The sequence below is a fragment of the Lepisosteus platostomus genome, chromosome 1, assembly GCF_059453375.1.
Source record: "Lepisosteus platostomus isolate fLepPlt1 chromosome 1, fLepPlt1.hap1, whole genome shotgun sequence".
NCBI classification, from domain to species: Eukaryota; Metazoa; Chordata; class Actinopteri; order Semionotiformes; family Lepisosteidae; genus Lepisosteus; species Lepisosteus platostomus.
Window position 1 is genome coordinate 59,598,127 of NC_142611.1, and position 26,633 is coordinate 59,624,759.

General features: G+C 36.1%; 1 protein-coding gene across 1 annotated transcript in view; it reads left to right on the plus strand.

The window, feature by feature from the left end:
* Positions 1-321: 321 nt before the first annotated feature.
* gucy1b1 (guanylate cyclase 1 soluble subunit beta 1) overlaps positions 322-26,633 on the plus strand; it is a 35,394-nt gene continuing 9,082 nt past the window's right edge. Inside the window, exons 1-9 of the mRNA XM_088633247.1 lie at positions 322-509; positions 894-967; positions 2,343-2,443; positions 4,726-4,844; positions 11,283-11,480; positions 18,973-19,203; positions 21,394-21,510; positions 22,806-22,939; positions 24,403-24,600. Of these exons, the coding sequence (XP_088489373.1) occupies positions 507-509; positions 894-967; positions 2,343-2,443; positions 4,726-4,844; positions 11,283-11,480; positions 18,973-19,203; positions 21,394-21,510; positions 22,806-22,939; positions 24,403-24,600 (1,175 nt within the window). The 5' untranslated portion in view covers positions 322-506. The remainder of the gene's footprint in view (positions 510-893; positions 968-2,342; positions 2,444-4,725; positions 4,845-11,282; positions 11,481-18,972; positions 19,204-21,393; positions 21,511-22,805; positions 22,940-24,402; positions 24,601-26,633) is intronic.

The following is a 26,633-nucleotide window of genomic DNA, read 5'->3' on the forward strand; positions in this document are numbered from 1 at the left end:
ATTACCATATGATAAAAAAATACAAAAAGGTTTGGCAATGAAAACCTTTCTAACTAGTGTTCATTTTTTGCCTTAAACAACAGTGCAGGAACCTGTTCTGCCTTCATAATACAGTATGAACCTCATGTTGATAGACGCTCCGATAACAAACATAGAAAGAAACAAATAGAATATGTGACGTTATGTTACATAAAAATCAATTACTACAATTTTGTCCAGCATTTCTAAACTCACTAACCATAAGAGAGTAGGAATATTCAACATAAAATCCTTTTACAAGCCACCAATTAATCTCAAACTTTGTCCCTCCCCGTTTCTCTCAGTGGGCTGTGACAGTCTGGTGCGTTGAACTATCCTCGAACAATAATTGGAGCTGGCTGACGCCAATCGGAAGGAAAGAATTTGCAGTTGGGAATGTTTCTTCGTGTAGAAGGTAGACGCTGGATTTGTGACATTAACTCATCACCTTTTTGAAGAAGGGATCAAGAACTGTAATTCGTTTCAAAATGGTATGTAAAATATTTGCTTATAAAATATGCAACCCAGTTTGCAAGTGCATCCTGAGCAGAACGGTGTTTCTGTTTGAGAAACGTACATTTATATACAGTAGTTGAATATGGACGTTGCCTATATTTCTTTACAAAAATATTCACTTGTACATTTTTATTTCATTTTCAATGAATGCAAAAAATACAGTACATTGTTGTATTAACAGTTAGCAGTGTATCCAAGTCATGGTTTCACCGAAGTGCAAAAGGCTTATCTATGCCTGTTTTATAATAATAACATTTACAGCAACGCGACTTGGTATGACATCCAAGGAAAAACAATGGTTCGTAGATTATTCCCCCAGGTACAGATGACTCCTTTTTCCGCTTTTCTGAACATTTCAGTATGGCTTTGTCAATCACGCCCTGGAACTCCTGGTGTTAAGAAATTACGGCCCTGAAGTGTGGGAAGACATCAAGTGAGTTACGAATTTAATTAAATTCAAAATCCACTGAGTGCAGAAAGCAAATTAGACGTTCGTATAGTTATTTTGGAGTGTCAGTTTTTTTAGAAATACTTAAAACCACTTCAATATGCATTAACTTTATTTCATTTTAATGTATCCCGTCTTAATGTGTTAGGTGGTGTAACTACTAAAATTGTACTACTAACGCTCCTTCTACAGGTTTTACTACATCTGCTACAATGCTTTCCCATTTTTACAACAGCTTTAAAGTATTGACACTACTGCTTCTAACAATAAGAATCTTGATAATTATTGGAATTAGGAGAAACTTAAATATAGAACAGTCTTTCCACACTGCATCACAAAAAGGCCCTTTAGCTGAGTTTATAAACAATAACTCTTCAAGAGCACGGGCAACCATTTAATTCTGTTTATTTTACATTATTTGCCTTTTTAATGCAAAGACCTATACTCTTGAGTTTATCATCCCTTAAGAACTTAAACACAGCTGTTCAAGCATTTAGAATTCCTAATATAGCCCTACCATATGAAAAATAATATAGGCAGTTGTCAACTGTTGAAATTCAAAGATTTAATAAAGTAAACCCACATGATAATGCAATTTCTGCAGTTCTTTCAGTTGGCAGTGAAACTTTGGGAATGAAAGTAGCTGCTAACTGTCTCAAACCATTTGTCCCAAATTAGTTCCAGTTATCAGATACAACAAACAAAAATTGTACAAGTTATATACATCACCTAAGGAGGAGACTTGCGCATAGGAAGATTAATGTAAAATACAGTTTTGTGCCTGAATTGTTTTTAACTAAAGTGATAAATAGGATGTTCATTACTTTAACGTCAAATTGGAACAGCCTGACGTGGTATCCTGTTTAATTCCCCCAACTCTCTTATTCCCAGCTCTAGCATAGCCAATTTCCCAATATAGTAACTAATAGAAGAGAACTCTGTAAATTGAAGAGGCCCTGTTCATCTCATAAGGGAATATCCAAGCATTTATTATGACAACAATTCTTGCTTTTTAGAGTGCAGATGTTGTCCACTCTGCACTTCATGTTTCATTCTGGCAGAAATTTCACGTGTTTACTTATTTCTGGAAGTTAAATTTATGAGTTTATAAGAATTTTAATTTTAGAAACTCAGAAGTTTGACGTTTTTGGGCCATTTCTCTAACAAATTATGCTGGAGAAGAAAGTTTGAGTCTTAGATAAGCATTTTTTGGCAACTTTCTTATGCAATCATTCTTTAGTTAAATGCTGTTGATGTTTCATAAAGGACTTCAAAAAGCAGTTACTGACTTTTTGTAAAAAGTGAACCTCTGGATTTTGCTGTAAACAAGAATGTAATGTGTGTGTGAATATTTTCTCAGGAAGGAAGCGCAACTTGATGTCGAAGGCCAGTTTCTGGTCAGATTAATTTATGAAGATGCCAAAACCTATGATCTCGTTGCTGCTGCAAGCAAAGTTCTGAGTAAGTGTGTAACGCCAGAAATATTTAAATATAATGAATTCCTTATGTCAAAAATCATGTCAATCTCTTAATTCTTAATCATGGTAGTATGTTGCTTACCCCAAGAACTGTTTAAACTGAAATCACTCTGACTTTCACTATGATGTGGCTGCTACTCAGTGTTTTGCTTCCTCTTTAACCTGCCTTTACTGTTTATGGCCTGAATTTTTGTTTTTAGTGTAAAAAAAGTAAGAAGTGCCCATCTATTGTAGGAATGCTAAATTTAACAAGTAAGAGGTTTTCATTGTTGTACAACAGTATTTACAGGCAGCGGGACTTACTTGTCCCAAAAATTATCTTTGCACCTATGTTAAATGTACAGTACCTATGCTGAATATTATAATGTTATTAGGTTGCCTAATGATTGTTTTATATGAGGTGTCTATACCTCCTTTTATTAGTTACATAAATGTATCAGTTTGACATTTTTTTTGAAAGATGTAAGTGAGAAGATACTTTCACAGAATTTGGATTTAGTTGCAAGAAATAACTTAAGAGTTCAGTGAAAAAACATTTCACATGTAGTGAACTTCAAAAAGCAGTTAATGTTTTTCATTCACACAAGGGAAAACTTTGCAGAGTTTGCATCTTAAAAGAGGCTGACATTCAATTTTCTGGAAGCACATAATTCACATCTGGCTCTTTGGGAGAAAAACCCTGGCCAATGTCCACCTCTATTCTGCAATCCAATGTCTTTTGGTATTGCAATGCAGTATCGCGAGGCGAAAGGTTCAGCTTTAAAGTTTATAGAATTGTTTTACCAGCGCAACTCTGAAGTCTCAATAGGCCATCAAGATCACTTAATTCTCTGTGGTTGTGTATAGTAACCAGATAGCTAAAAGACATAAAAGCATTTTCAACATACTGTATTAAGAAGGGGATGAATAAATCTGAACATTGTGTATTTATAAATGTATGTAATTAGGTTCTACTGCTATATCATTGGTATATTGAGTCCACCTTTTCATACAATTCCATCTTATTTTAGTGTTGAAAAATCTTGATGTACACTTCTGTTTCTTATGTTAAATCAACCTTTAGTTACAGCTCATCAAGAATATGAATACATTTGGTGGCTACTGTACATTTTAGAATGTGGAAATATGTTTTTCCCTAAAACTTTTAGTGCTAGTTTAACAGGGACTTGCATTACCCATAGAGCAGTTATTGCTGATGCCTCTCAGCTCTAGGGTTCTGAGTTTGATTTCTACCCTGGGTGCCATCTTTGTGGAGTTTCTTTATCCCTATTTTATCTTATTTTTGGAGGGGCAGTCTAGTTTTCTCCTGCCTCAGTATTCCCAGACCTGTGGATTAAATTTGACTTGTGCAAGACAATTAGTGTTTATTTCTTTGTCCCCATGAGGAGGAGATCTGAGCAGCTCTACCCTGACAATGGCTCTGCTGCCTCTCTGTCTCATGCTCTGTATTAAATATCGGTTGCATTGGAAGTCACCTCTGTTTTATACTGTATTTTGATTTATCTGGTCATACTTGGATTAGTTTGATTAAACTCCTCATGTGATAGTGGACCAAAAATATATCAGCTCAGTTTTTCCTGTGTTGGATTACTTTTGCAGGGTACCTTTACTTTCTTTTTTTATGTAAGAAGTTATATCAAAACCTTACATAAGTTCTACTTGGTAGAATTTCTTTAATCATGTTTTATGGAGTAACTTCATTGTGATACCCATTTAAAGAGATCTTTCTGGGAAGCAAAGTAAAGGTGCTGTGTATATACTTGCTTCAAGATGACAGGACCACCCCAAATACAAATTGGAGAGTGCATGTTTTAATCCTGTACACATCCAGGACTGTTGCATGAAGAGGGCACACCTGACTGATATGAATTGATTAGTGCAAAATGTATAATGTACAAGCAATTTTAATGATGAAGTGAACAGGGTGACTTGCGATCATAAAAAGATGTGAACAGCAGAGTGCGAAATGCAAATGTTATGTGGGTTTTAAACTTTTATTTTTAACAAATGGTGGATTTGGTTGATTGTTGTTCCCTCTGCTCATTTGTTCCCTGAAAGATGATAATTTCAGTGTATGGTATAGTAATGCCAAACAGTTTTGACATCCTTTATGGTATAAATAATAATTGTACAAATAATATTGAAAATGTTTTTTTTTAAATAAAACTAACATGGTTTTGAATTTAAAACATGCCTTTTAAAATATATAAATGAAAAGAGAGTCTTTCAGTTCTTCTATTTGCTTGTGTTGTCTGTCTGTATTAGGAATTGATGCTGGGGAGATTCTGCAGATGTTTGGAAAGATGTTTTTTGAATTTTGTCAAGAATCAGGTTACGATACAATTCTGCGGGTATTGGGATCCAACGTTCGAGAATTTTTACAGGTAAGATTGTGCTTACTTTAGTAAACCATAAGAAAGGAGTAGATGTGATTTACTCATGGCAAGCTTGGAGACTGATATGATGGCTATATTTGTTATATTGTAGATTGATACATTTAATAAAAACAAGTCACTGTGTCAGTGTAACAGTGTAGAATTCTTTCAATATAATGTCTATTTATACGCAAGTCCAGATAAATAGAAAAGTCAGATAAAAACTAGTCTCAAAAATGAAAAATCATTTCTTCCTGAAGATCCATGTTAATTATTTTTCTCAGGATTTAGGTAAAAGTGTCACAGTGAAGTGGTTGTTCGTGCTGCTGCCTTTTGGGTCATGGGTTCAGTTCTAAACTGGGGTGCCTTCTGTGTGGAATTTGCAAGGTGTCCCTGTTTGTGTGTGAATTTTCTCAGTGGTTTCTGCTAACCTTAATAAATTCACACTGATGAGGTTCAAAGCTGTCCCCAGACTGTAAGTCATGTGATGAACTGACATCCTTTCCAGGGTTTGATCCTGTTTTGTGACCTGTGTTTCTGGGATACAGTTTGCTGTAACCCTTACATGGATTAAATACCTTTCTGATAATAGATATATAGATCTCCTTTAAGGAAAATGATTTCCTTTACATTTTGTAGGCAGCATGTTAATGATAACACTAAAATTATCCAAATATTGAATTTTAACATATTAACATTAGTATGCACATAATCACATACTCGCTTTCATTTTTTGTTACTGTGCTTAGGCCAAACTTGGCAAGTATTCTGTGTTCTTGAGTGTGAAACCAGCTACTGTTAAACAGAATCTTTTTATCATCACATGTAGATCATAATCATGAAAACAAGCTATATACCATTACTAATACTACCTCACCCGTGAGCTCAGTTTTTATGCCCCTTTATTATCATGGTAAATTATCTGTTGTTCAGTTTTGTCAGTTTGAAATACAAATGCACACCAGTGTGTCCTCTTCTGTATTGTAAACCACAATGTTTCAGATGTGGAGCCATCTCCAGGTGTGTGGAAGAGAGTAAATAGATCAATATTCATCCCTGGGGGAGGGCAGTTTAACCAGGGAGTGATGGAACATACAACATATAATAAGTAAAACAACTTTATAAAAAATTCATTAAATTACAGAAAGGTGGAAGTGTCATCTTGTAAGATAGGGAAGTTATCATTGATGGTCTCAGGAATAAAAAGGATGTTAAGGGTGGTAGAGAAGCACCGTTTGAATGTAGTTGTGAGTCAGGGAATTCCTGTTAGTGTTGATGAGCTGGTGGCTGTTTTTGGCCCTTTAAATGACATGTACAGGGTATCGTCCGTCAAAAAAGAGTGCATTTTTAGGGCTTGGTTGTAGAAGGCTATGTTGTCACAACCTAGTCATTGGAGTCTGTGTAACTGTGAGAAAGGGAGAGAGTTTTTAGTATGTATGGGGTGGAAGCAGCTGTACAGAAGATAGCAGAGTGAGTCACTGGGTTTGCGATAGAAGCTGAGAGTTGTGGATGGTAAATGGAGAGGCAAGTAGTGGAAGATACAGTATGTTAACTGTAAATGGAAGGTATGGGTGAAAGTTTGTGAAGTGATGTGGGAAATGCTCTAGTTGGTCATTAGAGCATATGGCAGCACCGACGCAACGCAGTCATCAGTGTATCGCTTATAGATGTCGAGGACAAAGCCAGTATATGAAGATACTTTCTTATTAAGAAAGCAGTTGCCAGCAACTTCTGCAAGCTCCACTTTGTTCTTCTTAAATTGTCAACAGACCAAGTGTGTTCAACCAACTGATCAGGTGATGACAGGTGGTAAATCATTCCCCACAGCCATATAGTGAATGTAGGTGAGGCATGGACCTCTGTCTTGCCTTTGCTACAGCCTTTCTAGAATGGTATTTGCACAAACTTCCTAACCATTGTGTACACCATAAATGCATAAGTTTGCACCGTAGGGGCGAAGAGCTGAGATCCATGTTGGAAAAAGCTGCGTGCAAAAGGAGTGTTTTCTCATCGTGGAGGCACTTCATTCCAAAAGGAACAAGCACTATTAAAAGCACCGTAGAAGAAACTTCCAGAAAGTAAAGGATATTTGTACCCTTATATTATAGAGCAAGGCAAATTTAACTAATTTTGTTAGATGACAAAATTCTCACCAGATGAAGATTAACCAAAAATTCAGTTCTAGTTGTGTCTTCTGAATCTTTAATAGCTTTGGCATTTCTCCCAGCTTTTAGCATGTGAAGGATCACCATATTCTGACTTTTCAGAGTACTGTAAAACAGGATTTGCTTTTCTGAGACAACTTAATTTTGTTAATCCTGCAAGATCCATTTTTGCAGCATCAAAGGTTTTTCCTTTATTCTTTAATGTACAGCACCTCAGTTTCAGGACACCTTAATTTTGACATGTTTTTAAAAAGCACGACAAAAAATTCTTGCTTATGGTAAATAAATATTTTTTCAGCTTTCTGTATTCTCCAAAACAATAACCTCTAATCTCTGTCTCCTGTACATGTACCCAAATTTTCCTTAATCTCTGCTTCTTCCTGTACAGTCAGTGGTCCCTATGTATCTAATTTCCCTAAGACGCACCTTATCTACAGGTACACCTTGTGCTCAGGTACTCCTTATCATGACAACTGCACTTCTTTTTGACACAGTTTTTAGATAAGACATCTGTAGTTGCACTAATGGAATGCTAAATATTTGCATAGCACCTGCCTTAATAAGGTGCAGTCATCTTTGTGAATGCAAACTTGCTTATAATTGGACTTTTCTTAAAGGGTTGTGTCTACATGTGTCTTATATTGATTTTTAAGAATCTTTGATGAATAAAGCCAAGCATTTACTTTAAATAAGTAAAGCTATATAGAACTAATTAATCTGTGCTTTATCATGTGGTACAGGCTCTAGTAACGTTTAATACAAGTAGTACTGCTTGTTGTGCCTGAAGAAATGTATTTGGAATTGACAGAAGTTGATTACAAGATAAGATCACTTTATTGGCCATATACCATTTTTTTGTAGTAGAAATTTGTCTTTCCGCATACTCCAACTTGCTCTCCATGAGACGCACAGACAGGGAGAGACGTTTGGGGTCAGAGCGCAGGGTCAAAGTAGCAGATCCTTAGCCACAGAGCCACCGCACCGTGGAAATAAGTGATTTTTAAGATAAATGTTAATATGTAGAGCTGGATCTTTAATTAATTTATATCGTGATACTTTCAATAATTTAGGATTGACTCAGTTTTATAATCTGTTCTTTAATTTGCAGTAATTTATTTCAGATCATTTGAGTTCATACCAGGGAAGTACATAAGAATCATATGAATTCATAGCAGTTTGATCCATTTCAGTGTTAGCTGGGGGGACTGCCAGTGCTTGTATAAGGAAACACTAGATGCTGAATATATTTGAATGGCAATGTAGTACATGAAGGGGTAAAATGCTGTTATATAATTTTTATTACAGTATTAAACATGGCAGGGTGTAATTTTACAGGCTCTTGCGGTTAGCCAGCAGCCATATCACCCTGCAACTCACAACTGGCAACCCACTGAAGCTAAGCAGGTGTGAGCCTGGTCAGTACCTGGATGGGAGACCTGGGGAAAACTAAGGTTGCTGCTGGAAGAGGTGTTAGTGGGGCCAGCAGGGGGTGCTCACTGTGTGGTCCATGTGGGTCTTAATGCCCCAGTATAGTGACGGGGACACTATACTGTAAACAGGCACCGTCCTTCAGATGAGATGTAAAACCGACTCTCTGTGGTCATTGAAAAATCCCAGGGCGTTTCTCGAAAAGAGTAGGGGTGTAACCCCAGCGTCCTGGACAAATTCCCCATTGGCCCTTACCCATCATGGCCTCCTAATAATCCCCATGAATTGGCTTCATTACTCTGCTCTCCTCCCCACTGATAGCTGATGTGTGGTGAGCGTTCTGGCCCACTATGGGCCCACTATGGCCCACTATCATCCAGGTGGATGCTGCACATTGGTGGTGGTGGAGGGGAGTCCCCATTACCTGTAAAGCGCTTTGAGTGGAGTGTCCAGAAAAGCGCTATATAAGTGTAAGCAATTATTATTATTATTAGTAGTACCATTATTGTTTACCTCAAAAAGTCTGTTTTTACTGCCACTATTGCATGTAAATTTGCATGAAATTTTGATAAAATTTCAGTAAGCATATGAATAACAAATGGTTTAGTAAGTAACTGATAAAATGAAAATAGATTTTGATAAGAACTTTGCTTGCAAATTATTTGCTCCAGCTGTTGATCCGGTTCATTAACAGCTAATTTCTAATGCCATTGATAAGTGTTCTTGAAAGCTGTTATTTGATTATTGATTAATGACTTAAGATTTTTTTCATATGATCATAAATATTTCTAGCACTGAAATGTTCAAGTTTATTGTCATTACACTCATATACATGGTATATGGTATAACGAAATGCTATTTAGCTAGCTCTCGGACATAAGTAGTACAAAGAGAAAAAAAAACACAACAACAACAGCAATACAATTGTGTAGCAAAAGAAAGACAGAGACAACAGGCAGTGTGCAAAAAACAACAACAGACGATGTGCAAAAAAAAACAACAACAGGCAATGTGCAAAAAACAACAACAGGCAATGTGCAAAACAACAAAAAAAGTAACAGGTTATGTGCAAAAATATGCATCAACAGAATAAAATAAAGGGATAGAAATTATGGGGAGTGAGCTTTTGACATGTATGGTACAGGTAGATTTTCAATGTGTGTTTGGGTTTTTGGTAAGAAAGAAAGAAAGGAAGAAGGCACTGTGAGGTTCAGATCATAGGTGAGAGGTGAGGTGAGGTGAGGTGAGAGTGAGAGTGAGAGTGAGAGAGGCTGGGAATTTAACAGTTTGATAGTGCGGGGGTAAAAACTGTCTCTGAGTCTGGTAGTCCGGGCCTGAATGCTCCGGTACCGTTTTCCAGATGGTAGCAGATCATAAAGTCTGTAGCTGGGGTGTGTGGGGTCTTTGATTATGCTTAGAGCTTTCCTCAAGCACTGTCTGTCATAAATGTCCTGGATAGATGGGAGGGTAACCCCAGTGATGGGCAGTTTTCACCACCTGCTGTAGGGCTTTGCGGTCAGCAGCACTGCAGTTGCCATACCACACTGTGATGCAGCCTGTCAGTGTGCTTTCTGTAGTGCATCTGTAAAAGGTAGTGAGGATCTGGGGACATATCTTGGCTTTCTTCAACCGTCTTAGGAAGTACAGGCACTGTTGCACTTTCTTGATCAGACAGGTGGTGTTGAGAGACCATGTGAGGTCCTCGGTGATATGGACACCAAGGAATTTAAAGTTACTGACCCTTTCCACTTCAGTCCCGTTGATGTGGATAGGGGCATGTCCGTTTTGCAGTTTCCTGAAATCAACGATCAGCTCCTTGGTTTTGCTGACGTTGAGGGTGAGGTTGTTGTCATCGCACCATGTTGTAAGGAGATTGACCTCCTCCCTGTAGGCCCTCTCATCATTGTCTGTGATCAGACCTACAACTGTGGTGTCATCGGCAAACTTGATGATGGAGTTGGTGTTGTGTTTGGCCTTACAGTCGTGGGTATAGAGGGGGTAGAGCAATGGACTAAGCACACACCCCTGGGGGGCCCCAGTGTTCAGAGTTAGTGTGCCCGAGGTGTGGTTTCCAAGCCTGACAGCCTGAGGTCTGCCTGTCAGAAAGTCCCGAATCCAGTTGCAGAGGGTGGTGTTGAAACCCAGTGCACTGAGTTTCTTGACTAGTTTCTCTGGGATGATAGTGTTAAAAGCTGAGCTGAAGTCGATGAATAGTAGTCTTGTGTATGTGTTCTTTTTGTCCAGATGGGATAGGGCCGTGTGTGTGGCAATGGAGATTGCGTCATCTGTGGATCTGTTGGACCGGTAGGCAAACTGGTACGGGTCCACTGTGTTTGGGATGGTGTCCTTAATGTGCTTCATGACCAGCCTCTCGAAGCACTTCATGATGACAAATGTAATATTCAAATGTAATATTCTTTTAAGTTCCTTCGCCATAAAAAAATAGATTTTGTGAAAAGAGCCTCATTAGGGTATTATAATTAAGATGAGCTCTGAGCTAAGGCGTAATTTCATTTGTGCACAGTATTCACTAAAAGCCAGCAAGTACTGTAAGGTGTTTTGCTCTTCTGATTATTACTGAATATTCTGAGCATTTTCATCAGTGTGAACCAATGTGAATTTAAGCAGCTCAGTCTTTTAATGAAATTTGAAATGAATGGAAAGCTAAATTATAAAGCTCTATGCAATAAGTGTACAGAGTCAACCTATTTCAAGACACTAGCACTAGGCCTATATAAATAAATAAAACAAAAGAGACCTTTTTTGCTTTGAAAAGGTGAAGATAAGGGCTGTAATAAAATACACTTGATTAAAAAAATTATCTTAAAGGTCATTTTTCTCTTTATGCTCTTAGAACCTTGATGCCCTGCATGACCACCTGGGTACTATCTATCCAGGGATGAGGGCTCCATCCTTCAGATGCACCGATGCAGAAAAAGGAAACAATCTTATCTTGCACTACTACTCAGAAAGGGAAGGATTGCAAGATATAGTTATTGGGATCATTAAAACGGTGGCACAACAGATTCATGGAACTGAAATAGAAATGAAGGTGAGTTTTCAAATGATTTTGGTTTATTTTTAATGTGTTTATGTCTTCTAGTTTCAGTGATTCCAGTGGGTTCAGCTTCATGGTACAATAAGATCTAACTACACTCTTAATTAGGATGTGCTTATTAAGATGTTCTTTCACTGTCACCACGTGGACTAAATCACAAGTCCAGTTTAATAATTGAAGGTAATTTGAATTTGGCATGGGCAAGAAATATGACCTACCGTATCTAGCATGAGCTCTGTATCTAGCAGAGGAATAACGTGGGTGGTTTTGCAGAGCCACTCATAAAGTAAACTCACAAGATGAAAAAAATCTGGTGGGGTTTCTATGTGTGTTTTGATTTTACTCCAGACATGTTGCTGGAACTAAATGGAAATTGATTTTATCACATCGCTGTCCAGTCCTGCAGCTAGAGGGGTAGGTTTCTTGAGTATCTTAAAGCAGCTGCACCTGGAGAACTGAAAAAAACTGGTAAATTAGTAGAATTAAGCCAGTAACCTGCTGGATTATTTTAGGATCTGAGTGTTAGGATAAAAAAACACTGCAGACTCACTGGCCCTTCAGGACCAGGATTGGACATACTCGCTCTAGTGGCTGTTGAAGTCTCATTTTATCAGTTTTAATTGTGAAGACTTACTTTTTGACCAACATCATACAGATGAAAGGCAGATGCATGGGCTAATAAGCAAATTAGCCACGAAAACATTTTCACTGGGAGTTGGAAAAATATGGTTTCCATGCACAGAAAACATGTATTCAAGAAAATCATGCTTAGAAATGCATTGATGAAGTAATGATCCAAATGTAAAGGTCCTACTGCTTGTCAGGCCTTTTAATTTTTTGTGTTACCTTTCTCATCTTTCTAATTGCGTATGAACACTATTATTGAGATAATAAGGACTTGTTGAAAAGATTTTCAAGTAGGTAGCTGTGTCAGCATGCGTAGAATGCAAAGGAACAAGTAAAGGATTATTCCATGCTGAAAAGAGAAGAAAAGAAACAACATTTTGGCTGTGGAGCCTCTTTCGGGTGGGCTTTTCTCTCACTAGCTCTCACCAGCATTCCGTCTCTTCACAGCGATCTTTCTAGCCACGTCCCATTCCTTTACAGATGCCATGGTTTTAATATCATTCCTAAAGGGTTTCGCCTGAAATTTAACACTTTTTCCATTGACTTCGACACTACCCCGAGTAACACCCACACCCGAAGAAGGCTCCACAGCTGAGATGTTGTGTTTCTTTTCTTCTCTTTTCAGCGCGGAATTAACCTTTACTTGTTCCTTTGTTGAAAAGATGTTGTCACTCATTGTTTCCTTGCTAAAGGTGTTCGCTCTTCTGGAGGAGCCGAAGTAAGAACAGACACAGTCTTAAATGTTCTGATGTCATCTGCTCAGCAAATGGTCTCAAAACTGAATTGGAGGACTGTGCTGCACAATGCAGAAACGCTATCTGCAGTTTTATGCAAAAGTTTGGGCACCCCTGGCCAAATTACATGTTTTGTTAATTTTGTGAATGAAAAGAAGTTAACACAACCTCTGTAGCGAACAAACTTAAACTTGACATATTTCTGCAAATATTAATTAACAGTTACTATTTGCTAAATTTAACAGATTAAAAAAAAGAAAACTGTAAATGTGGCATGTGCAAAAGTTTGGGCAACCTTCCAGTTGATCCACTAGTGTTATTTTTTTGTAAGCTCTCAGAACTTAATTGACTTATTGGCCTTTATATAAGTCAAGTGTTGACAATTCCAGATCTTAATAAATTCTCTGACTCTTCGAACCTCTCAGGGTGTTGTGTACTCAACAACCATGGGCTCCTATAAGCAGCTGACTGAGGATCAGAAAATAAAGATGATTGACTCTTACAAAGCAGGGAAAGGCTATAAAAAGATATCTTAATGCTTCCTGCTTGCAATTTCCACTGTCTGAAATGTCATTAAGAAATGGAAGTTAAGGGGAACTGTTGAAGTAAAGACCAGATCTGGAAAACCAAAACAAATCTCAGATAGAACTGCTTGTAGACTGGTCAGGAATGCAAAGCAAAACGCCCATATCACTGTAAAGGACTTGCAGAAAATTTTAGCTGGCACAGGACTAGTGATGTACTGGTCCACTGTGCAGCGTTGTTTGCACAAACATCATCTGCATGGAAGAGTCATCAAAAGGAAACCTTACCTGCGGTCTCATCACAAAAGTCAACGTCTGAAGTATGCAACACAACACTTAGATAAGCCAGAGGCAATTTGGAACAAGGTGCTGTGGTCTGATGAAGTAAAAATTGAACTCTTTGGCTACAATCTCCAAAGGTAAGTTTAGAGAAAAAAAGGATAAGCATTTGAAAAAAAGAACACCTTGCCAACTGTTAAGCATGGGGGTGGATCTGTAATGCTTTGGGGTTGTGTGGCAGTCAGTGGCACAGGAAATACTGTGCGGGTAGAGCAAAGAATGGATTCTACTAAGTATCAACAAATCCTGGAAGCTAATGTCCCACAGTCAGTGAAGAAACTGAGGCTGAAATGAGGTTTGATATTACAACAAGACAGTGATCCCAAACATACTTCAAAAACAACCATGAACTACTTCAAAAAACGAAACATGTTTTGCAATGGCCTTCACAGTTCCCAGAATTGAATATTATTGAAAATCTGTGGGTAGATCTCAAACATGCAGTGCATGCAAGAAGACCTAAGAATATTTCTGAACTAGAAGCATTCTGTAAGGAAGAATGGGGAAACAATTGCTAAAGCAAGAATAGAAAGACTGTTAGATGGCTACAAGAAACGTTTGGAGGCTGTGATTTATGAAAACATTGGTGTTACTAAGTACTGACCGATAGGGTGCCAAAACCTTTGCACATGTCACACTTTTTATTTTTTTTTCAATCTGTTCAATTCAGCAAATAAATAGTAATTGTGCATTAAAATTTGCAGAAACTTCTTTTCACTTAGAAAATCAACAAAACCTGTCATTTGGCCAGGGGTTCCCAAACTTTCCCCTAAATCTGTCTTCATTTACTTATTCCTTCTCTTGATCAGGTGTCTGAACTTGTGATGCCTCCTTGTCTGACCTAAAATGATTTGTCTAAGGACATGACAAACATACAGTAGCATCTGTTTATTTAGCTGAAGATAAATCCCTTGCTTTAAAATTTGGAAGTAATACTAATACAATTGTGGTCTATATACTTTGTCTTGCAAAAGCCTTCCTTTGCCTTCCTTAATGTCCCATATTGCAAAATGTTGCATGCATATTTTTATACTTAATATATTGTTGAATGTTCAAACTATAGACTTTTAAGGGTAAGATAAATCACACAAAAATGAGCAAAACCTAAAGTTAAAAAAGTGAAATATGTTGATTGAATAAATATTCAGATGCGAGAACTCAGTATTTGTGGAAGGATCTTTGTCAGCATTTAGAGCTGAAGTGCTTTCTGGGTAAGTCTCGGTAAGAACATACCCGCTTGATGCGATTTCTGGCCGATCTTCTTGGCTGATGTGCTCAAGCTCTCTGAGGTTGCTTGAGGATTGCATATGGCAGCACTTTCCAAGTCTTTTCACTAGGATTCAAGTCAGGACTTTGAATGGGCCACTCAAGGACATTCTCTTTCTTATTCTTAAACCACTCCAGTAAAGCTTTGACCTTGTGCTTTGGATTATTATGCTACTGTGAATTGAAAAGTGATCTTTTGTCTCAGTTTGAGATCTAAAGCAGGTTTTCTTTTCAGATTTGCCAGTACTTTGCTCAATCTTTGATCTCATCAGTTTTTACAATTTTTCCTAGAAATGAGAAACAGAACTACAACATAATGCTGCCTCCACCATGCTTGATAGTAGGGATGGTGCTGACGGATGTTTTGTACTACATTTGAGTCAGATGTCATGCTTTGCATTTAGACCAAAACTTTCCTGTTTTGTCATGTCTGACCACATTATTATTTCAGGTGGGTAGCTGCGTCAGCATGCGTAGGCTGCAAAGGAACAAGTAATAGGTTTATTCCATGCTGAAAAAAAGAAGAAAGAAAACACAACGTTTCGGCCGTGGAGCCTTCTTCAGGTGTGAGGTTATTCAGGTGTGAGCCTTTCTCACACCTGAAGAAGGCTCCACGGCCGAAACGTTGTGTTTTCTTTCTTCTTTTTTTCAGCATGGAATAAACCTATTACTTGTTCCTTCACATTATCATTTGCCACAAGTTTGCATTATCAATTAGATGCTTCATTGAAAACCCCATGTGGGACTTGAGATGTTTTTTTAGTTCCATACAAGTCCCCTTTATGGAGTGACTGGGATATACTGTAGCTGACCCATGGACATTTTCTCCCATCTCAGCCACTATGCCTCAGTATCTGTTTCAAAGTTGGTGTTGGCCTCACAGTGGAATTCCTAACCAGTTTCTTTCTTGTCTGGCTGCTCATTTGAGAGACACAGTCAGATGTAGATTGTCTGGGTGTCTTCCGCTTCTTAATGATCCAACTTCACTGTGCCCGAAGAGATATCAAGGGGCCTTGACATGTTTGTATACCCTTTTTCTGATCTGTGCCTTTGTACAACTTTTATCTATAAGCGTCTTTTTTAACCTCTTTAGTCTTCATGGTTTAACCTTTGCTTGAAATTCACTATCTGGCTGAGGGACCTTACAGAGACAGTTCTGTATATTCTGAAATCATGTGAATCACATTTATTGCACACAGAGCACACTCAACTGATTGTATGACTCATTAAGTTTGTGTACTTCAATAAATTAAGATTTGCTAAAGTAAACCTAATATGAAATCATAACTTCTTGTTTTTTCTTTCATATCTATTTACTACTTTGTTTTTTTTCCCTTTCCATATGTGGTGAAGGTTGTATATATAAAATAAATATATTTGGTCATGACTGACCTGAATACTTTACAAGGCACTGTACATTGTATCTATTGTTTTAAATTTATGCAATGTAAATCTGAAAATAATTTTCAGAAAACCTGAAAATAGTTTTCTCTTAGTTTCTGGCATTAGAAAATTAAAATAATTGTCTATTTTCTGGGTTTAATGTTTCAAATATAAGACCAAATTCTGGCTTAATTACCTAGTTTTTCACAATGCTTTTTTCTACAAATATTAAAAACAAATGAATCTATTATACTGAAAATAGTGATCATAGTTCATAATATTAATGCTTTAATTACAATTAAATATTTGAACATAATTCTATTCTTCAAATAGCATATTCTTAAGCATAGTGATTCTTTTGTGATCATAAGCCCTTCCAGAAAGCTGTCTACATATCAGGTGGATATGTTTTATTTTTGCTTATGACAATAAAGAAGAGGTAAACCTGGCTTTGATGTAATGGTATACTGTATTGTATGTTTAAAGATGTCTGTAATTATTTTCTGCTATTAATCTGTTTTGAAATTTTTAACACAGATATATAATATATGTATGTTTAATAACATAGTTCCCTTTTTCAAATTTAGTAGGTGTGAATTAAAGATTTTCAAAAGAAAAACCTTAATGTAGAAATAACTATTTTATATACTGTATGTGTCATTTTCTAATAGTTTTAGAATATACAGATTTTAAAGAAAAAATAATGCAGAGGAAAAACAAAACTAACAGGAATGTTTAAAAATGACTCTGAGACCTAAACACTAAAGTATATGGGTTCACCACACACCCTTGTCAATGTGTAAGTGTATTATAAATATTTCAAGTAGGTAGCTGCGTCAGCATGCATAGGCTGCAAAGGAACAAGTAAAGATTTATTCCATACTGGAAAGCATAGAAAAAAACAACGTTTCGGCAGTGGAGCCTTCTTCGGGTGTCATCTGAAGTGTTTGCGTTCTTTGGATGTCATTTGGGCACACCTGAAGAAGGCTCCACAGTTGACTTGAAATATATTTTCAATAGCTGTATTGCTGTAACGTTAATGAAATAATACCCATTTACTTAAGATACAAATATGATTCTAGTGTGAATTAGGTATAACTATTTTTAACACATTATACTGTAATACCAGCATATTTGACCTTTAAGACATCAGCTCAAAAAGCACATTATTTCCATGAGAGATGTGTTGAGGCTATTTAGTTCATACAGATTAGACACTAAGGGAATCCGGTAACATTTCCCTGCTTGTATACCAAAGCTTCCAAATGAAGCAGTTTAATATTTATGTCAGAGTTCTTCCCATGAAGGATTACTGTTAACAATTTAGTCTTAGCTAACTGAAGAGTTGCCTTCTGTGTTTCAAATGGCTGCATTTCTCTGGGGTTATAAGTCTCCACAAATCCCAAAGATGATCAATTATAGATACTTTTCTCAGTTTTAAATAATCTCCATGTCATATTTAATTTTGACAGTACTGTGCTCTATGCTGAGAATGTCATTGTAAGTTGGAAAATTAATTAATGTGCAGTACTTTCCCACAAAAAATACTTTTTGTGCTTTAATTGAATATGCATTTGTAACTACTATTTATATTTTATTACATTATTCTAACTGTAAATGACAAAGGTCAGGCATTATGTAAACTGTTCTTTTGGAAATTTCTAGACTTAAACATTTAAACTGCAAGGTTGCATTTTGGAATGTTTAATTCAACACTGTTAAGCTTTATCTTGTCCTTAAATTGCAGTGTATTTTTTTTCCTCTGAGCATAGAGTGGAAGAGTAGGTTTGATATCCAGTCTAAATCCGACTAGACATTTATCTAGATGTTAACTGGGGTTGCTATGGAAACTGTGTTTTCAGACACAGTAGGCTGACGTCACTAGTAAAAGGCCTCAGCACAGTTACCCAGTGGACATTAGGCCTGATTAGCCACATTTGTCACTGCCAGTATTATTTTTTCTCTGACCTTGACATTTGGCATTTAACAGTTCTTGCTTATATTGTTTTTTATATTATATATCAATTTATGTCTTCTGGGAACAGTAAACCAAAATAATAGTTATTCTGTTAAACATTAGTGTTTTCACAGTGTAAACACTGCACTGTTTTATATCTAGTGTATTTATCACAGTTCTTATCCCTTATTCCTGTGCAGTACAGTATGTGATTTTTTCCCAACAAATTATTTGCTTTTTTGAATGATTTTTCCAAATTTCTGTTTTCTGATTTTGAAATCTGAAGAGATGTTTTTCAAATATTTATTTAGTTACTAATTTTAAAAATGTTTAAAGTACAACAAAAATGTCAAATAAAATGTACATATAACTGCGAAACATAGAGTAAAATGTTTCTCAAACCACATTAATGGAGCAATTAGGCAGATTAAAAGCAGTGGGATGGAATTAAGAATGTATAGTGAAAAGATCAGTATTGGGACAATGCAGTGAAATCAGTCGTTTTTGCTGTGTATTATTGAAATTTGTATTTCACATCCAAAGATAAATATGAGGCAAACATACAGGATGCCACCTCTTGTGTTTTGAGGGTTACTAGTTAATAAAAATGACTGTATTTATTAATTCTATTCTTTATTTGCATTTTCATGCTTTAGGTCATCCAGCAAAAAAGTGAGGAGTGCGATCACATCAAATTTCTTATTGAAGAAAAAGACTCGGAGGAGGAGGCCTTTTATGAGGATTTGGATGGCTTTGAAGAGAATGGTACCCAGGAAACCAGAATCAGTCCATACACTTTCTGCAAGGCCTTCCCTTTTCACATAATGTTTGACAGAGACTTAGTGCTCACACAGTGTGGAAATGCTATCTTTCGAGTACTTCCACAGGTAAAACATCTTCTCCGTGTGCTTGTGTGCTGTAGTACAAAATGTTACAAAATTGTAAAATACCTTATTGATACATTGCATTGTTGTTATAGGCATCCCAATTGTAGTGGAATTGTCAACGTCACACTTCCTTCAGTGTCTGCATCAGGCACAGTGTGAATTTGAGGATAGTGTTTGTGTTACCTCTGCTTTATGCCCGTTATGTATTTGGGTGCCAGGTCTGGTTTTGGCCCTGAAATTAGGATGTTGCGCCTAAAGGCAGCAATGCTATGATTACATAATTAACAAGACTATTACCTCCTTCTGTACTTTCTGCATTTTGAATTTAGTAAACATATCTCAGAAGAAAAACACATCTTCATCTTAGCTTTCAACCCAGTAAGACACAACCAATTGGACTTCAGCATTCAAAATATGTGACCTCATATATTTTCAGATTTCTAAATAGAAAGTAAATATTTGCTGCTGTGTTAAGGTTATTTATTGACCTGTTTAATGACTTGAAGCTGCATTCTAATTGAAACAACAATCTAATGGGAGATTGAATATACCAAATCTCCATTTTGACTGGTAACAGCTATAAGGAAGAAACATTTTCAGTCATCTTCCCATTCACTTTTGTAATATATCTTATTAGTAAACCCTTGCTGTCATTGATTAAAAAAAGAATCCCCAAAAGCCTAAACTTGCTTCTGCATAGTTTTCCATAGTTTTCTGGATAATACTGATGCAGATTACCTGAATTTGAAGTAATCTAGTCAAAGATTTTAAGCTTCTGTGTTTTTTGTTGGGCAGAGAGTTGTGGGTCCTGATGACTTGAGTTGTGGCAGGAGTGACTGACCTCCAGGATGTTGCTAATTCCCTAGGGATTTGATGTGGAAATGAGGCAAACTTGTTTGAGTTGTGGTAACAGATTCCAGTGTCCAGGCACATGCCTGCTTTCTCATGACTCAGAAATACTCAACATTTATGTTTACATTAAATTTGTTTTGTACGTATTTGTACGTAGGTTTACATTAGTGTAGTGTACTTTTCCATTTTCATCTTCCAACACAAATGGATTTGATAATGGTAGTCTTATTATATGTATTCCTTTCATCTAGCCCTGACAAAGTTGTTTTTGATATGTATATGATCTATAATCGAAAAGAGCACTTTATAAGCTCTAAACAACATCTTTGTATTAGATTTATTTTCATTAGATTATTCACTTAAATATTCATTTAGAGCTAAATTAGGGGCGGAGATGGTGGCTCTGTGGCTAAGGATCTGCGCCAGTGGCTGGAAAGTTGCCGGTTCTAAACGTGGCCGGCAGAGGACTACTCTGTTGGGCCCCTGAGCAAGGCCCTTAACCCCAGCTGCTCCAGGTACGCTGTACAATGGGTGACCCTGAGCTCTGACCCCAAGCTTCTTTCCCTGTCTGTGTGTCTCATGGAGAGGAAGCTGGGGTATGCGAAAAGACAAATTCCTAATGCAAGAAATTGTATATGGCTAATAAAGTGATCTTTTCTTATCTTAAATAGGAAGAAGAATTCTACTCAAAATGAAATCATGTAGTAGTTTTGAAGTACTCAGTAGAACAATTTAACAGAGCATGAGTTATGTGTTTAATCTGTAATGTAACATTTTGTTTCTTCACAAAAGCTAATGCATTTTTAGTTTTCAGTTGTTGGTAAAATAAAGCAGTAAAATCAAGTTAAATACATATAAATTGATTCATATTTTGGATGCTAAGTACATAATTGAAATGTGCTTTGTGGGGGCACAGTAAAGTTTTTGATAAAACAATTGTCAAAATAAAATTTTACTAGTACAGTTATTTATTTCATTTTAAAGCAGTTAATTGATGACTTCCATACTTTATGTTACCTCCTCCACTGATCTTCACTAATATGAGAAAGATCAGGAAACATTCATTCTTTCATAAGGCAGCTTGTAAGAGATGCAGTTTTTCAGCATATTGACAATATACAAACTGTACTATCCACTTATTGAAACATGCAATTTAATAGTGCTATCTCACAATATTAACATATTGTCACATATTGTGTGGTCAGAGATGAAGTACATCAAGCAATATTCTGTGAGACTCACAACAACAAGAGTCTGTCCTATCGATATTGTGAAAGTGAAAGTCTCATTTGCATGAATTCATTTGTGCTTTTTCATTCTTGTTGTTTTATACTATAGCTCCAGCCTGGAATCTGTAACCTGCCATCAGTTTTTTCTCTGGTTCGCCCCCACATTGACTTCAGTTTCCATGGAATCCTCTCTCACATCAACACTGTTTTTGTGTTGCGAAGCAAGGTAATAAGTAATAGCTTTCAAACAGAATAGCAAAACTTTTGTTTTAAATTTTAAGAATTATATAATTTTATCATATGCACTGAGCTTCAGAAGAAATGTATTGCTCTGTTAATGCATGTGTGATTTTAGAAAAATAAAATATAAATATTTTACCTATTGCTTAAATGTTTTTTGAATCATTTTGTGTTACACACTTTACTGAGCCTGCTACACTTGAGTGATTTTGACTGTTACATAAGCACTTAATCACCTCACTATTGCAGGAATTGATGGAGAACAATTGTGGGTTAATTTATCCTTTTTAATGTCAAACCTGCTTTAATATACAGTAAGAGATAAGACAGATTACTTATCACAAGAGTAATGTCTTTGTGTCATCAGTATATTGGAGGCTGGACTGAGTGCACTGTCACTTGCCATCTTGAGTTTCTAAAGTCTTAAAGTTTGCATTTTGTGTATATATTGTGACTTTAACCTTGTGTGTTTCTGAATTGAAGGTTCTATGCATCTGCGAAGTTGTGATATTCACTTTGTAATATAGTTTTTTTTTCATTGCAGCACAGGATTTGGGTTCCTTATGACTAGTAATATAATCTTAGCAAGGCCACGTGACTGACACTTTAATTAGAACGAGACAAACATTCATGCTTATTTATTTCTGCAAACATTAATTGTATAATTGATGAGTAGTCATTGATACAGGCTTACTCTTCTATGAATTGTTATATCATTGTAATAATATTAAGGATATTTAATGAAAATTTGGTGGAGGTCTGTTTAGCTCTTAAGGAATGAGAAATCTTTGTTATTTAAGGAAGCTAAAAAGCAGCAGATTGTTTCAACAAAATGCTGACTAAATCATACCCAGTGATTATAAATATAAAAGTTGGTAGAATTACCTAACCTACAGTAAATCCTATTGAATTGATTTGCGTAATCTGAAGGAAGTTCAATTATTGCTGCTAAGAAACCCATCAATCTGATTACACATACTGTTGAGGTACCTACATAGAAAAATATCACAAGACTTTTACATTTCCCAATAAGATTTACACAGGAATTATGTGAATAGCCCAATGCACAGATACAAAAACACATTTACTGTATGTATTTTCATTTATGTGTTAGATATCTTAAATGTTGTTAGATAAGCCAAAGAGAAACACAGTAGTACTGCCATTGAATGTGCAAATTATGAAAAAATATATCAATTATAATGGAGGCTGAATACTTCATATTTGTACTGGCTGCATTAATATATGCAACTTGAGTTTTCACTGTGTTTTATTTCTAAGGAGGGTTTGCTGAATGTTGAGAAGTCCGAGTGTGAAGATGAACTGACTGGTGCTGAGACCAGCTGTTTGAGGCTCAAGGGCCAAATGATTTATTTGCCTGAGGCTGACAACATCCTCTTTCTTTGTTCCCCAAGGTATGCAGTATTCTGCGTTAAGAAGTATCTTACTTGGTTGTACAGTACAACTAAACCAGGAGTGTCAAACATTGGCCCGTGGGCCAGAACTGGCCTCCAAACCCATTTCCGATTTGTTCCACGAAAAATGTTTGGAATACACAACTTCAAATAATTAAAATGAAATTCCCATTGTTTACATGTAAAAGTATGGCCCATTCCTGAGGTCTAAAAAAAACAATCAAGTATTACTCAGTTACTGCCTTAAGTATGCTGAATTTTCAAAATAATAAAACTATTGTGCATTTTTAATAACTGGCATGTTTAACTAAGTACAGTCATTAATAAGAATAAATGACAAATTTTATGGTATGTACTGCCTACTTGAAATACATTTAAATCAAATAAGCCATTGCAAATGAGTTTCACACCCCTGCTCTAAACACTAAGTTAGACAACACCTATCAGCATTTCCTTTTCTGATATATCATGTGACCTTGTTACTTTTCTTATTTCTTGCGTGCCGAAGAACTGTAAAACTGTGGGATATCCCATTTGTTTGAGGCCCCACAGTGTCTATGTGGAAGAAAAGTATTTTCTTTGTTTCTTATAGCCTGAGTCAACCTTAGCAAAATGGATTTCATTGTATTCCTGTCAATTTTTATATTGTATGCTACATCTCATGTGAATGGTAACTAAAGTGCCTTACAGCAGGTACTAATTCTTTTAGTAAAGCTAATGGAATTCTAACAGAACCTACTTCAACATTTAACTTGTATCTAAAAAAACCTAACCAAAGTTAGAACTTCCAGCACTGATATCTTGATGCATTGTAGTAAAGCAATGTGCTAAATTGGTTTGGTTAGTTTTCTTTTAAACTTGAACTGTGCCATCCCATTTTATATTCCACTGACTTTTATTTTATCCTGTGATACTCTATACTTAGATGCATTAGAAATGCAACAGTTATTAATTGCTATACCAATATATATTAATGTTACCTCTTATATATATACATTATATTTGGTGTTGCCTGCTAGAACAACAGTCTGTTTGTTCCCAGTTTTCTTCTACCAAACAATCAGAAACAAAGATTTACCTTTCACTTTTCTACAGAATGTGACTTTTAATGGTTTAAGGATGAGTACCAGCAAAATGAAACAAATTATTCAGTTTAAAATGCAGTGGAAAATAAGTTTTATATTGTAACGTGGCTTCTTGCCATCGTACATTAGTTTGTAATCAGATTACTAACAATAATTAAAGTTTACTACCAATAAAAAGCTTTGGGATTCTGATACTAGAACCTATGACCTGCATCTGTATCTGTTTTTTTTTTTTTACATGGAGATAAAAAAGATTGGGGTGGCACACTGCTTGCCAGGATAGGCACTGGCTCCCCAACTATCCTGAACTGGAAAAAGAGGTTAGACAATGGATGTATGGATAAAAAAGATTGACATGAATTGTGTGATGTGTCTCAGCGTGATGAACCTTGATGATCTGACCAGGAGGGGATTGTACCTGAGTGACATCCCCCTTCATGACGCCACAAGGGATCTAGTGCTGTTGGGGGAGCAGTTCAGGGAGGAATACAAACTGACGCAGGAGCTGGAGATCCTGACAGACCGACTGCAGCACACCCTCCGGGCCCTGGAGGACGAGAAGAAGAAGACTGACAGGTTGTAATCACATCTGAATTTCAGTTTTTCTTACTCTCCATAATGAATTTATTTAACAACTTGTGAGTTCCTTTTTTCTGGTTTGCACCAGAAGAGGTAGTCAAGAGTACTATTAAAGCCAATTCACATTGTACTTTGTACTTATTCTGATTTAAAATAACTGAAATAAATTAAATTACTAAAGTTGAAACTGTCTAGTGGTTGAATGATGCACAGAGCATAGTAATCATCAAGAGATCAAATTAAAAGTTGTTTTAGTTTTCCATGTTTCTAAATTGGATAAGCCGTGTTTATAACTTTTGGTTATCAGTCCTGTCAGAAAGCTTTCTGTGCATTTACACATCCATATAGAAATCCTTCTCAAAATATAGATCTAGTTGTAAGAAAATGCATTCAAAAATCAACATGCATTCATAAGCTTGAACATACAGTAAGTTGTACATTTGTTGTACACTGTTGTTTTAAAGCTATAGTATATTTAATTAAGTGAATGATCAAAATAATGATTTATTAAAAAGATTTTGGTAATTTAATCCATAAAACATTAACAAATGATAAACTGTTTTGTCCTCGGTTCGCACTTTCACTGTCTTCATGGAGAATGTGTTCTGTTCTAATAATTCAATGGCTCAAAACATCCATTAAGTGAAATCCAAATAGATACCTGGGAAGTGAGATAATATAATTTCTTGTTGTATTTTTGCAAACTATACAGTCTAGTAGCTAGTAGCTTTGCACCCAAATATATTAAGATGCTGCCTGTCCTTGGTCAGTAAGATAAAGGGCATGTATTTGGTAAGCTGGCTGTATGCCCAGAACATGAAAAGAACTAACTGTTGTCTAGTTTGCAACTTAGATATAATTAATTGGCATGTGTTGCTGTCTTATCATTTGTTTAGAATGTGTCATAGTAAGGTATAAAGGACCATCTTCAGCTACTTATTGTTTAAGTCTGGTGGTTGCAAGCCGGACTTCCATATGCATATGAAATAAAGAGACTTCTGCTTCACAGACACCTGAACTTTGTCATTTGTATGACACAACATTTGGTTCTTTGATTTAGACCTTCAGTGAGCCACATGTTTTAACTTGATCTGACAGATTATATTGGATGTAAAAATTCCATGAATATTTAATGCTCACCTTCAAGGTGATTTCATATAGCTAACTCTTGACTCTGCTTCAGAGCATCGAGAAAGTCAGTTTGCTGGTGTTAGCAACCAAACATAATCTCCAGAAGCTTTTTGCTCCCTGGAAAATATTGCAGTCTTCTATAAGATAGGTTTAGTCATTTAGTGCAAAGTGCATTTTGATATATGTGATGCATGAAGTCCTCCAGGACAGATTAACATACTGTGGGCTGATTAAACATGTGTCCCTGTTCAATATGAATCCATGTTTCTGCTAACGAAACTTGTTACATGATAATACACTAGGGAATATGACATTGTAAATCACAGTATATATTATTAAGAGCATGATGCCTAAAAGTATTACAGTACATATAGTGTATGAAGCAACCAAGACAAAAGTTTGTTTTTGTGTGTTTGCTTTCAATATTGTCTTATTTACAGCATTAAACTTAATCTACACTCTTAGAGTCTACAGCAGGAATGTATTAAATATTATGAAGTTAAAATAAATAGCTTTTTCTATGACTTCATGTATTTTAAATGTTTACATTGAAATTCAGTCAGTTAAAATTGTTTTTAAAGAAACCTAATAGCAAGCAAAAACATGCTCAAATGTTGTATCGTTTAGGAATCAATGACATACAGGACTTATTAATACACAGTAGCCAAGGAAATGATATCTATGTAAAAAAAGTTGATGTCCAACATTTACTGAGAAGATTCTAAGAATTGGTAGCAGTGGCTGAAATTTAATAGATATCCTTAACCTCTCACTCACACTTTGAAGTCATCTCTAGTGACACTGGCTATGACAATGCTTGCCAGGTTTTATAAGGGTTTTTAAGTCTGTGCTGAATAGACATGGAAGAAGGTGGTACATTTTAAGCAAATAAAAATCAG